At 40.0% G+C, this 13,763-nt stretch overlaps 1 protein-coding gene across 6 annotated transcripts in view; it reads left to right on the forward strand.

Annotated features, from left to right (window-relative positions):
• Positions 1-13,763, forward strand: part of ABI1 (abl interactor 1) — an 85,442-nt gene that overhangs the window by 45,269 nt on the left and 26,410 nt on the right. For all 6 annotated transcript variants that reach the window (XM_062569009.1, XM_062569007.1, XM_062569008.1 and 3 more), the window contains exon 3: positions 10,694-10,870. In XM_062569009.1, coding sequence (XP_062424993.1) covers positions 10,694-10,870 — 177 coding nt within the window. The remainder of the gene's footprint in view (positions 1-10,693; positions 10,871-13,763) is intronic.

Raw genomic sequence — 13,763 nt, forward strand, 5'->3', positions numbered from 1 at the left:
GGATATTCTGAGGTGTCTCAGGTGATACCAGGCACCCGTGTTCAGGCAACTGACTCCTAGCCTTACTGAAAATGTATTTGACTGTAGGAGTGCATCAGTGAAATAGTCGTGAAACCCTTATATTCTTAAAAGAATCTGAGGAACTGAAAAAAATCCCCTCTACTTTTTTTTTAGTTCACCTTAGTAACACTCTTGCTTGTTGCAAACACTGGCTTTCTCCTGTGCACTGAATGGTAATTTGGCACGACGTGGGTTTAACAGACTTGATTTTGGTGACTGTCCAAAGGGCAGTTATAGATGTTCTTGAATTCGTCTCTGTTAGGGGCTAGGATGAGAGAAACTTTCACCTTTTTACTATGAAAGTGAAAGATCACCAGTATAAGGTTTCCAGTATAGTAATTTCAGATTTTTTTTTTTCAATGTCAGCTAGGGACATCAGCCTCATACAGTCGCATGAAATGCTGGCTAAGTGGGCATGATGAAAGGATACATCAGCCTTCTATCTTAGAAGTAGACAATGACCCACCAACCCCTGATAATGGGGCAGTATTTCTGTCAAAATTCTTTCCAGGTTTTTGTATGTTCCTGAAATAATGGTTTACTTAACCACACATCTGTGTTGAAGTGCTTTGAAATAAAATTCAAAACTTTTTCCAGCCCAGAGTCAGGACCATGAAAGCACAAAGGAGGACAGCACATGAGGGTATTTATGCTTTTCTGCCTGGAGACAGAAGTGTGTGGCATTTTGGCTCAATTAACCCAAGGAGAAGTATACAGCCAGTTCTGCTCACTTCGAAATCATGTCATCCAACTATTAGTCTTGATCTGTGTTTGTTACAGGTTCTAAAAAAATGAGTCAAATAGAATTTGTTCTCGTGGCTGGTACAAAGTCAGCACTTCTACCATTAGGCTAAACAACTGAAATAGCGTAGGATTTCTCCAAGGTAACCGTACATAGGAATAGGAGTGAACAGCTTCAGGTAGCAGAGGAATTATCTCAATATGTTAGGGTGCACTTACTCCAGACTAGTAAATCATAGCCAGAATAGAAGTTAAGACTGTGCTCTGAACAGATTTACCTTTTTAAAGAGCAGTTGATGTGAGATGTTATGAAGGTGATGTGCTCTACTTAATGAGGGCTTCTCATTTTGTCATTTAAATTTGGAGCTTTCTCCAAGAAGAAGGTGATTTAAAAAAAAATTTTTTAATGGCATGTTTTTAATTTTTTATCATTATGTGTTCTCGGAGTTTGGATGAATAGTTACAGCACACGTTCTAAAGGCCATTGGGAAGAGTTAAGCTCCCTTGCCTTGTGTTGCAAACAGCTGGAAAGTAGCTAGGATATTAAGAGTTATTTTAAACATCACTGAGAGAAAATTCAGGAAGAAAAATTAGATTTTCAGACTCAAGCAGGCTTTTGATCAAATCTTTGAGCAAAGTTTAAAAATTTTGTCGATACGGGTGCAAAGAGACGGACACCCTCAAAACTGTCCAGTTTTGATCTGCAGCTGAGTTGATCATTGTGTCTCATCAGTCATAATGTGTGTGGACAGGACGGGAGTGTTAAAACTATTTCTTGTCAGTGGAGCTGACTGTTGTGTCAACACTAGTTAAGCCTCATACCTTGGAGAAGACACCTATAGGATAAACAAGTACCCATGTTCAGTGGTGCCAATTGCACTGGTGCTTTTTCTGTGTCTCCATTAAGCTTCCTTGGTACTGGGATTCCCTTGGACTGGCTGACTGAGAAAGTGCCTCTTTCCTTGTGACTGCAATCCGTGAGTGGTCTTGTTTGTAGACAAATAATTTTAAATTTGTGTGAGGAAATCTGAGTCAGCATCCCTTTTTATTTATTTATTTATTTTCATAAAGCTTTTAATTTTATAGTCTCAGAAAAATTATAGCTGATAGAGCCAAGTACAAATATGTATTTCTGAACCTCCTTAGTCCTCTTTAGTATATTAGCAGAAGAAACAGCCCAATTACTTAACAGCTCTTCTTTTCTTTTACTAAAAATTTTTACTTCATTTTTAGTAAGTAGAAGTAAGAAGGACAGAGACTTGTTTTATTTCTGTAGGTCAATTCTTGAGGTTCTTGGACAGTGTCTTCATGGGGTCAGATATGTACATAAGTAATTGTAATTGAGTCAAATCATCAAGTTACTTGCACTTCATCAGAGTTAATGGAAGATGTAATTTGTAACATTGTGTAGATACCTGATTGTATATAGTGTCTTTAAAAAGCTTTGTGCCCATTTGTTCTTGTTCATGCCTTGTGTGCCATGAGTCTATAACTGATGTTTCCTGCAGAATGTCTCATTATTTCTCTTGCAGTGCAGATATGTTCACTGCAATTCCCTGTGTCAAATATACTAAGTTTTCTTTTCAGCTTCTTTCATAAAGTGACAGAGTAAAATGGTGCTCTCCCTGAAGAAGCTGCCTGGCTGAGCTCCTTGAACCTGGGGATTTTATTGTCTTTTTGTAGGTCAGATGATACCCATGCAGGTAGCCTATCCAATGTGCTGTCCAGGATCTCTTCAGTACAATTATTATTTCATTAACTCATTTATTTGGCAAGTTGCATTAAATATGCCTCCTTTAAGGAAATAGTAGTAAGATAAAATTATATTTCTGAAACAAAACAGGTTGATGTTCTTAACATCAGATTATTTAATTTCAGGGAAGTTTTTTGTGTTAATGCTATCTACATAGCACAACAATGAAATATACAGTTTTAGAGAATGAAAAAAAACTGCTAATATTAAAATAGAGTCTAGGAACAAAATTGCGAAGAGTAAGAAATTTGAAGGATATTTGGTTTTTTTCTGTTTCTCTTTCAGTGAAGGAGATGGTGAAAGCACTCCAGTGTTTGCTTCTCAATTTCTGTTTCCTTTGAGTTGTGCTATAGTTTAAGGCCTCAGTGTATAAGCCTATAGAACTTGTGTCCTGTTAATTTGTAGAATTCAATTATCCATTTATTTTACTACTGTAGTCAACTGAATCAAAAAATGCAGCTCATTTTTTACAGATGCTAAAACAGATCTTATTTTTCATGTTCAAACATAAACAAATAAACATAAACAAATAAGCTTGGAATCAAGCCAGTTGTCCCAGAGGTCCGGAAAGGAAATTAGATTCTTTTCTCTGGACTCTCACTTTGCCATGGACTGTGTAGTTTTATTGACGGTGTTCAGTGTGAAACTTGCTTCTCTGTGCAGCATTTTCTGTAATGTCAGACTCACTTTCTGCAGACACAGTATTTGATAAATTGCTAGTCTGACTTGATACATCAAACCTAGTGTTCCAATGGGCTTATCTCTGACTAGAAATCCTACTTTTTAATATCATTTTTTCTTATATTTACATACCAAGCAATAGAATAAATTTAGGTTAATTTCACTGCATTCAAATATAAAATGAATGAAATGCTTTAATTTCTCAATTAAATTGGCTTTCAGTAATGTTAGCTTTAGCAAGGCCAGTGACTCTTAAGAGAGGTTTGAAGAGATTACTGTCAGGAAGTACAGCACCAGCTATGCACGGAACAGGATACAAAGACTCGAAGTCTGGCTAACACTAAATATGCTAAGAAGATGGCGTGGGAAGCGGTAACAGGTCATGCTGCATGTACGGCTATTTTATGTCTGTACTTTTGCTCATATAAAGTAATTCTGATCTATTTTGCTAGTATTTAGATGTGTATAATGCTGTTTACGTGGTAACCAGGGCTTTACGTGTTTGAAATACATTGCTAGTAACAGACACCACCCAAAACTCTGCATTCAACCACAAACCAAAAGGGTGAAAAAGGGAAACAATATTTGCAGAAGACTGTTGCTGATAACAAGCTGCTTTGCCTTCCTTTTGTCCTTGTTTTCTGTTAAATTGCAGCGTGGGGAGACATGGGGAGTTTGAGCCTATGTTCGTTCTTGTATCTATGAACTTAGAGCCAAACAGAAAAGCTGCTGACATGCAGCTCAGGATATCTGTTTGAAGGAGGTTCATCATGTGAAAATAAGTTCTTAAAACTGCTGCATGAAATAGCCACAAAAACTGTCAATAAAAATGATTTCAGGCTTTTGTGTGTGTGCCTAATGTGCTTCATTTGTTAATTCGTTCTTTTTTTTTAATTTTTGAAAGAACAAGGAAATGCCAGTGGAGTGACTTCCATCATCTCCTAATTCATGAGTGAAAGTTTTTACTTTGTACCTTCATTCTTGTGCAGTGTCTTGGACTGCGATTATGAGGAAAGGTTGTTGCTTACTGTTTATATTCAGTTAGCTACTCTTCTCACTGTTGAGTCCTGGGTGGTTGGTCATCTCTCTCCTAACTGTTATACACTCTTCCTAAAAGCCTGGCAGCTTTTTTCCAGCTTTACGGTAAGTTAACAAAGAGCTTTAATACAATCATAGAATCGGTAAGGTTGGAAGGGACCTCTGGAGATCATCTTATCCAACCGTCCTGCTCCAGCAGGGTCACCTAGAGCATGTTAGACAGGGTTGCATCCAGGCGGGCCTTGAAGATCTCCAGAGAAGGAGACTCCACAACCTCTCTGGGCAACCTCTGCCAGTGCTCCGTCACTCTCACAGTGAAGAAATTCCCCCTCACGTTCAGGTGGAACTTCCTGTGGTTCAGTTTGTGCCCATTGCCTCTTGTCAGTTGTCCCATGTGACAGGACAAGAGATTAGTCCCGTCCCCTTGACACCCTCCCTTCAGATATTTATATACATTGATAAGATCCCCCCTCAGTCTTCACTTCCCCAGGCTGAAGAGGCCCAGCTCTCGCAGCCGTTCCTCGTAGGGCGGATGCTCCAGCCCTCTGATCACCTTCGTAGCCCTACACTGGACTCTCTCCAGTAGCTCCGCATCTCTCTTGTCCTGGGGAGCCCAGAACTGGACACAGTACTCGAGACAACCCTCTGAGCTCTGCCTTTCAGCCAGTTCTCAATCCACCTCACTGTCCACTCGTCTAACCCACATTTCCTGAGCTTATCTAGGAGGCTGTTATGGGAGACAGTGTCAGAAGCCTTGCTCAAGTCAAGGTACACAACGTCCACTGCTCTGCCCTCGTCTCCCCAGCCAGTCATGCCATCAGAGAAGGCTATCAAAGTGGTTAGGCAGAATTTCCCCGTGGTGAATCCATGCTGGCTACTCCTGATCACCTTTTTTCCCTCCATGTGCCTGCAGATAACATCCAGATTGAGCTGTTCCATCACCTTTCCAGGGATGGAGGTGAGGCTGACTGGCCTATAGTTGCCTGGGTCCTCCTTGAAGACTGGAGTGACGCTGGCTTTCTTCCAGTCCTCAGGCACCTCTCCAGTTCTCCAGGACCTTTCAAAGGTGATGGAGAGTGGCTTGGCAACAACATCCGCCAGCTCCCTCAGTACCTGTGGGTGCATCCCATCTGGGCCCATAGATTGGTGGATGTCTAGCCTGCCCAGAAGGTCTCTAATCCTTTCCTCCTCAACCAAAGGAAAGTCTTCCCTTCTCCAGACTTTCTCCCTCACATCCAGGCTGCAGGATTCTTGAGGGCTGCCCCTAGCAGTGAAGACTGAAGCAAAGGCGGCATTCAGTAATTCTGCCTTCTCTGTATCCCTTGTCACCAGGGCCCCCGCCCCATTCAGTAGCGGGCCCACATTTTCCGCAGTCTTCCTTTTGATACTGATGATGAAGATTCCCTTTGTGTTGTCCTTGACATCCCTTGCCAGACTCCATTCCAGCTGGGCCTTAGCCTTCCTCACAGCATCTCTGCATTCTCTGACTGCATTCCTATAATTCTAAGTAGCCTGTCCCCTCTTCCACATTCTGTGTGGGATTCCGCTTTCCTCTTCTGTTGGATTTTTGTCAGGAGCTCCTTGCTCATCTATGGTGGTCTCCTGCCACCTTTGCTGGACTTCTTTCTCCTGGGAATGCACTGCTCTTGAGCTTGGAGGAAGTGATGCTTGAATACTAGCCAGCTCTCCTGGGCCCCCTTTCCTTCTTGGGCCTTCCACGAAGTAGGTGTCTGAATCAGAGTGCAAAGTCCTCTCTCCTGAAGTCCAGGAGATCCTGGCAATCCTGCTTATTGCCTTACTTCTTTCCTGCAGGATCCTGAACTCCACCATGGTCACTGCAGCCAAGGCTGCCCCCAACCTTCACATCTCTAACCAGTTCTTCTTTGTTGGTTAGGACAAGGTCCAGCAGGTCACTCTTCCTCGTAGGCTCCCCCACCATCTGTGACAAGAAGTTATCATCAATGCATTGCAGGAGCCTCCTGGACTGCTTGTGCCTTGCTGTGTAGTCCCTGCAGCAGATGTCAGGGTGGTCGAAGTTCCCCAGGAGAACCAGGGCCTGTGGTCATGAGGCTACTTCCAGCTGTCTATAGAAGGCCTCATTGACTTCCTCTTCCTGGTCAGGTGGCCTGTAGTAGACACACACAACAGTGTCCACCTCGTTAGCCTGCCCTTTGATCTTTACCCATTAGCTCTGGACTGCCTCCTGCTCCACCCCTAGGCAGAGCATGATGCATTCTGCTTTCCCTGTTGCCTTGCCCAGATGAGCAGTGCTCCTGCAGCTTGGTTCTTGAGGAACTGGAGAAGAGAAAGAGTTGAGAAACCTGAAGCAGAGTTTTCCTGTACAACATTTCAGGAGTATCCGTTCATGTAACACAGATCTAAGAGTATTTACCTGGTATAAATCTGTGATATTCAGTATAGTGAGTTGTCTTGTTCTTCAGGACAGTCTGAAGTAGTGATTACCTGGGTTGATTTGATAAATCATGTTTTCTTTTCTATTCTTTGCCAGCTGCGCTTGCATTTATTGAGAGAAGCTGTGGTTGCTGGTGTGAATATGTGACTCATAAATTTGAGATTTAGCGGGTCTGGATTAAGATGGTTTAAAAAAATTTTTTGTTTGTTTTTTAAACATGTGATCTCCATATATGTGGGTTCTGTTAAATTATTTTGCTACTCCAAAATCAATTCAGCCAAATATACTGCATTCTCTATCTTTGGAAAGTGTTTTTTGTCCTGGGTATCTTGCATACTATTCAACATACGTAGAGCTGTACCTGCAACACAGAAAAGGAAGAGAAAAGAAAAAACTGTCTGGTGTATCACTGTTCTACTGTATTTGGCTTTGAGGCTGCTTCTGAGAAAGCAAACAGTTAAATTTTAACTCTACCTCCTGTTGATCAACTGTTTCTTCCATATGATTTTGAAACAAGCAGAGAGTGGAGGCAGCTAACCATTAGCGGTCTCGGGGGTTGATGATGCTTCTGGGATTAGCTGGCTTGTTCCCTAGCACCCAGTCCTAATGGCAAAGGGCTTTGTCTGCTGGTTTAGCTGAAAGATATTTCTTTTGGGAAATATGTGCTTTCAGAAGGGTTGTCTTCTCCTTCTTCCCAAAACAGTACAATGCTGGACTTTTTTCCTGCTGGATTGTGTTACCTGGGAGTGAGAATCCTTTCTCTATTCCACAGATTTTTAAACTGCGCCAGATATTTGTTTTCAGCATAGGCCAAGTGTACTTGAAGTCAGTCTGACTGTTTCTTAGTGATTGTTAACCTGCGTTAACCCAGCCTATTTGCTCCTCTCCGTCTGTGAGATTTAGAAACAGGTTTTGTGTGTGAAATTGCAGATTAACTATTGTTTATCGGTCTCATTATCGTGTCAGAGTGGACTCTTACAGCTCCAGGTACCATGCGAATGGGCTGGTTTGGCTCTTACCTGGTACATGTGGCTTTTCTCTCTTAGGTTTTAACTGTTGGATGGTTGCGTAAATATGCTATCCTGCTAAAAGCTGTTGTCATCTTCCTCTTCTGGAGGCAAAGAAACAACACTATATTGCCTATGACTAAGCACTAAACTTCTATATCAGCATCAAGCAAATAGATACTTAAATTGAAAAACTCTTATGTGCTTTGAATTGACTAGTGAGCACGTAACAATTAGCCTGCAGTCTTTATGGAGCTAGAGAAAGTAATTTCTTCTTGAAGAAGCAGGATGCCTCGTAGGAATGTGTTGGCCTGGGCAAGGCATGTGTTTGGGAGCCTTTGCTTTGCACAGGGAAATGTATTGCCTTTTTTCCAATGCACCAGAGCTGGTAAGTAAGAGTTGCAGTCTCTCAGTTGCTTTGAACAGGAAATACATCTCTTGCACAGACACGCCTGCATACCATTCAAGATTTACATATGTACCATAACTTGCTGGCCCTGCGCTGTGATACAGATAGTCTTCTCTCCCTTGGTTTATGTTATTGAGATTTGTGGAAAGACTTTACAGATCACTGCTCTGTATTTAATTTTGGATAAGCTGTCTGACATAATTAATATATGTGCTTTTCCTGTTCTAAGGATTTTTTTCTACATAAACAAGAATTTGCTGTAAGACTGCTTCAGTCATGTTCCAAGGCATGTATGGTACAGCATCTGTTCCTGGAATTTCTTATCCTCTGCTCCAGTAATTTATGGAATTTTCATTGTTCATTGGAGGGAGAAGTCAGCCTTTATGGACCACCTGCTAGGAAAAGATGCATCTTTTTGTGCTGTAAAGTGTTCCTCCCTTCTCCCCCTCTTCCTCCTCTTCTCCCACCCCCCAAAAAATGAATTCTTTAATAGCAACATATTATATCCATGAGAATGAAGTAGGAGCATGAATTTCAATATGCATGTATTTACCTACTGTATTGTAATGCTTAACATACCTGTTTTAAAGCATTGTAGTATGTACCTTAGACTGACATTATCCTCTGCCTCCTATATTGCTGTGGTGTTTAGGTGACTCTAAATTAAGATTTTTTTCACCTATTCAGACCTCATTTATTAGAAAATGTGAAGAGTTGTATCTTATTAAAACAGAGTTCTCTAAAATAGTTCAGAGTTCTGTAAGACAGTTTGTGACCTGATATTTTAATGATCCATTGAAGAAAATGGTTCAGATTGCATAGACAGATTGCAAAGAGGTGATCTAAGAAAATACAGAAGAAAATTCGAATAATATTTCTTCATCTTTCAGAAAGCTAACCAAAAGACAGGAAGTGTATAATTTAGGCAAATACATAGGATTACCTCATTTAGTAAGATGCTTTAATTTGGATTTTTTTGTTTTTTGGCTTCTCAGAGCCATGAGCATTTAGAACACTGAATTTTGCTCCAAAATTTTGTTTTAACTGTGTATGTTTGCATTAACTTGCTTGGAATTGAGTTAGTGGATGTCTTGCAATTCTCTGAAAAATCTCCACTGATGGTTTTTCTATTCATATTTCTTACTCTTCTAGAGTAAAAGAGCCCTTTGCAAACCTGCAGGCTTGCTTCATGTTGCTGATTTTAGGTGCTTCTTCACTGTGTCCTCACTTCCAATCTGCAATGCAATATGCAGAAGCTGTTAAGGAGAATTTTAGCTCTTTTTGTATTTACTTAGAAGAATTGAAGATTTTATGAGCATGTACACAAATTCAAAGCAAAAAAAGAACAGTTCATCCTTTGAAGGCATTTCATAATGAACTCTGACCGATGAATGCTGGCTTTCATAGAAACAGTCACTAACTGTCTCCTTACCTTTCTTAGTTTTATTGTCCTGACTCATATAGAAGTAGAGTGAAATATAAAGTTATTTTACGCCTCATCTTTGAATCTTTGTGCTTCACTAGACAAAATCTGCATGTCACAATATCCTTTTTAGGCTAGGGCAGATGGCCATGTCTAGAGACTTACCCAAACTGGTATTGATAGACAAGGCTTTTCCTTTCTTTCTTGACTTTCTTTCTGTGACAGTCTGTCCTGGAGAAACTGATGCTTACGGACTGAAGATTATTTTCTTCAGTGTGGGGAGGAAAAATGTGGTAGCTCTGTAAGATTCAGTCAAAGTCACTTAGAAGAAGAGTGGTTGTTTAGGTTAGATATCTCCTCCAATGAGATACTGAGGTTCTGGTAGCTGCCTAGACCAGTAAGCAGACCTTGAAATAGGCTTCTTAGAGGTGGGGCTTATTTTGGTATCTGATGCTTGATCTGTACTTGTTCTCCCACAATTGGGGTTTTAGCTGTGGTTATCTTGCATGTAGATGGACATGTTTGTGCTGTGTGATTTGGTTTGATCGTTCACCAGGTACTGGGCTAACCTTTCCTTTCCTCTTTAGCTTTTTCCTGATAAAACAGTGGTGCTCAGCATGGGTGTAAATTTTGTTTTCTTATACAGGTATCATTAAAGCTCTGTTTTATTCTTTTAGTAAAGCTGTTGGAAATTATATGACTAGCTTCAGTGCTGAAATTGTTCCTTCTCTATGCAAACTGTTATTTTGATATACACCAATGGCTTTGCTGAAAGAAATTACCTCAGACTTCTAAAGCTTAGCCCCCCTCTGGGGCTCAGGGCAAATTGCTTAGCTTGTCTGTCGAGGTTTCCTAGCTGTGGAGTTGAAGTAATTTATTACTACTGTTGGTCATAAGAATGTTGAGGGTCAGTCTGCAAATACTGTTTCTGTATAGTGTCTTTATAGTGTCAAAGCAGTAATGTATAATTGTAATGAAATAAAAGTGCAGTTATTGCAAACAACATTAAAGCAGGTTAAATTCATTTTGTCAATAAACTGGCGTACTTCCAGCAGCATTAACTTGATTCAAATTCTCTTTGTCTAATAGCAAGAGCCTAAATATTTAGTTAGCTCTGTAAAGAAAACAGCAAATGCTTAAAGAAACTTGTACTCTCTTTTCAATCTAGACCGTGGACATCCATAAAGAAAAGGTTGCTCGCAGAGAGATAGGCATTTTGACGACCAATAAGAACACATCGAGAACTCACAAAATCATAGCGCCAGCAAATATGGAACGTCCTGTAAGGTATATTCGAAAACCTATAGACTACACGGTGCTGGATGATGTTGGCCATGGTGTAAAGGTAAGAACACCTGGAAACTTGAGGATTCCAATCCTCAGGGGATAGGGTTGCGGTGGGTTGTTACTGATATTAAAACATTTAGTGGATTTATTGATATGGTAAGGAAGGGTCATGGGTTATACCCACGTACAAACATTTCAATAACATAATGGATTGTTTTACACGGATTTTTCTTTTGAACAATGTTTATCATAATCTTGTGACTGTTGGTAATAGTCACAATGCCTGGAAACAATGGCTCATGATCTTAATGGACTTTTTGTAGACATACCTTTAGTGTAATGGCTTGTCAGAAAAGCCATGACTGACTTCTAAAATTCTCACTCCTTCGTCCTCTGATTAAATTGCCTTTGCCACTCCCCTTATCTCTTTTTGTTATTGAGAGAAATTAAGAAGACAGTTGCGGGGAAACTGACTGGTAGGGTTTTTTTAGTTTATTTTTCTTTGGTGATGGGGAGTCAGCTAAGCTGACATTGAAATCTCAGTGATGTTTGTTGTCTCACTTCCATTTGTGTTTTTGGGCAGCTGTTTCTCTCCCTCTGTAAATAAAAGCCCTTGTAAGTTAATGTGTAAGTTAACTTTGGAAGGTCACGGTTGAAGTGAATTAATATAGCACCCTTTGCTTCCTGGACATATTTTATAGCAAATAATAGCTTTGTATTTTTCCTGAGTAGATCTTAAGGTATGTTCAGTTCACAATAGTCTTCCCTTGCATGGCATTAAAAAGCTTTTATTCAAGACCAGTGTATCCTCTAAAGCTTAATGTGCTCTGGTTGGTTGGTGGAGCAGCTAGATCAGCCCTTCATGTGCCATATGAGTCAGTCAACTCTTGAGGACCAGATCTTTCAGAATTATTCAACACAGTGGAGTGGCGGAGTGCCTCCTGCATTCTGGTGACCCTGGGAAGGCTCAGAGGAGTCGAATTTCAACACAGGCTAGAAGGCAGTTCTCGCCCATGGCAGCTTTAAAGCTATGAATTAATGTAATGGCTATAGACTACCTGAAACTCTTCTGTTGTTAGCAAAACCTGTATCTAAACTTGTAACCTTTAGGGTTGTTTTACACTAATAATCTAAGCTAGTGTGGATGGAACGCAGTCCTGTGAAAGAGTCTGAAAGACCTGCCCTGAATTATTTTGAAATTAAAAACACTGGAGTCAGAAATTGATAAATACTCAGTATAATGTCTGCATGTGAAGAGAGCGCTCTATGAAAAACAGAACCCTAAAATCCACAAGCCCAGTGTCAAGTGTTGGTTTCTACATTTAAATGTTCTAGGGGCCAGGTATTACAGACAACTCCCTTTAAAAGTAGAATAATTATTAATAGTCTCCAAAGCTTATGTTTTTAGAACAAGTTGCATCATACAAGCTCAAAAAGCAATTGCTTGATCCGTAAACCCTGATGTTTGGTATGAAGTTAAACTATATTGCATTTTCTGATGTGACTACTTGCTTTTAGGTGTACTATTGCCTTTATTTTAATAACATCTATCCATCCTATCCATTTAGTGGAGGGAAACTGATGCACTGTTTACCTGTTACTAGACAGCTCTTAGGAAGTATTTTTAATGTGAATATTCGGGATTTTTTTATTGTTAGTGATTTAACTGTATATTTTAAAAAAATGGTCTGTTCAGAGGTAAAATAGTTTCTAGGAAAAAAAGCGTTTTGTTACAAATCAGATACAAATTATGTCTGACTATTGTTTCTTTACTGGGTGACTTACATGAGTCTGTTTTATGACTTCTCTGTGTAAGACATAAAACACCGAGGAGAAAGACAAGGTTGGTGTCTGCTACACAAATGAAGTAAGCTGCCAGCCAGGCCTCAGGTATACAGTTCAAGATAGTTGTCATCCATATGATACCTTTATCAATGTTGACCTCCACTGGACAAAGCTTTTAAGATTGGACTGAGATAGCGAGTAACCCAATCCCGTGTATTTAGCCAGCATATTATTGGGATTCCTGGAGTGTGTCACAGATCCTACTCTAAGGGAAGTTACTTGTTTTGTCTGCAAACCCAGATGCAGATAGTGCTATTTCAAGAAACTCAAGCCAAATAACTTGAGAGCTGGGTCAGGTCCTGCTGGAAGTCAGCACAAGTAAAGGGTGGTGGTATGTCAGTGTTGCCTCTTCAACCTGCGAATTAGGGGGAAGGGTACAAGAAAATGCATTACAGACTGGCATATCCAGCATTTTCTTAGAGTAGATTTCAGACTGTTTTGTGTTCTTGACCAAGCTGATGGATACTGGTGTGTCCGCTAGAGCCTTAGAAAGCAGTTTATTCAGAAGAGAAAAAAATACTGAATTCTGACTGGAGGAGTTGTCAGTATGAACAACTGCATGTCCTTGGTTGTCTTCTGCTGTGGCAACTGTCAAAAACACAGATACACTATAACACATAGATTGACACTTAAATATGAGAACATAATTTTTTTTTTATACTTAAGTGTCAATGTATGTGTTATGGATGTTTTATATTTATATATATGTATATGAGTGTGTATATGTATATGCACACATACATACATGCATACGTACATATATGAGGTCAAGGTTACCATTAGTCAAAGTCAGAATAGTTTTTAAAATTGGTTTGCTAGTAACAAGCTTTTCCTCACTACACAAATGTTGTATGTATATGGCTCCAGGAAACTCACAGGCAAGTGTTTTTGCCAGACTGCTAAATGGATGTTCAGTTATCACTCTCTGGGGATGGGGGAATGTTGCTGAAGTCATTCTTGGTAAATCAGAGAAACTGTTGTGATGTGGGGGGCCACCTTACTCTGTAAAAATCTTGGTTTAAAACTATTAAGTAGGGGTTACTTTAACACTTCCTTCCTTCTCTTCCCCTTCTTTTGTGGAGGAAAAAAAAACAGTAACGTGCCAG

Source organism: Rhea pennata, chromosome 2 (assembly GCF_028389875.1).
Source record: "Rhea pennata isolate bPtePen1 chromosome 2, bPtePen1.pri, whole genome shotgun sequence".
NCBI classification, from domain to species: domain Eukaryota; kingdom Metazoa; phylum Chordata; class Aves; order Rheiformes; family Rheidae; genus Rhea; species Rhea pennata.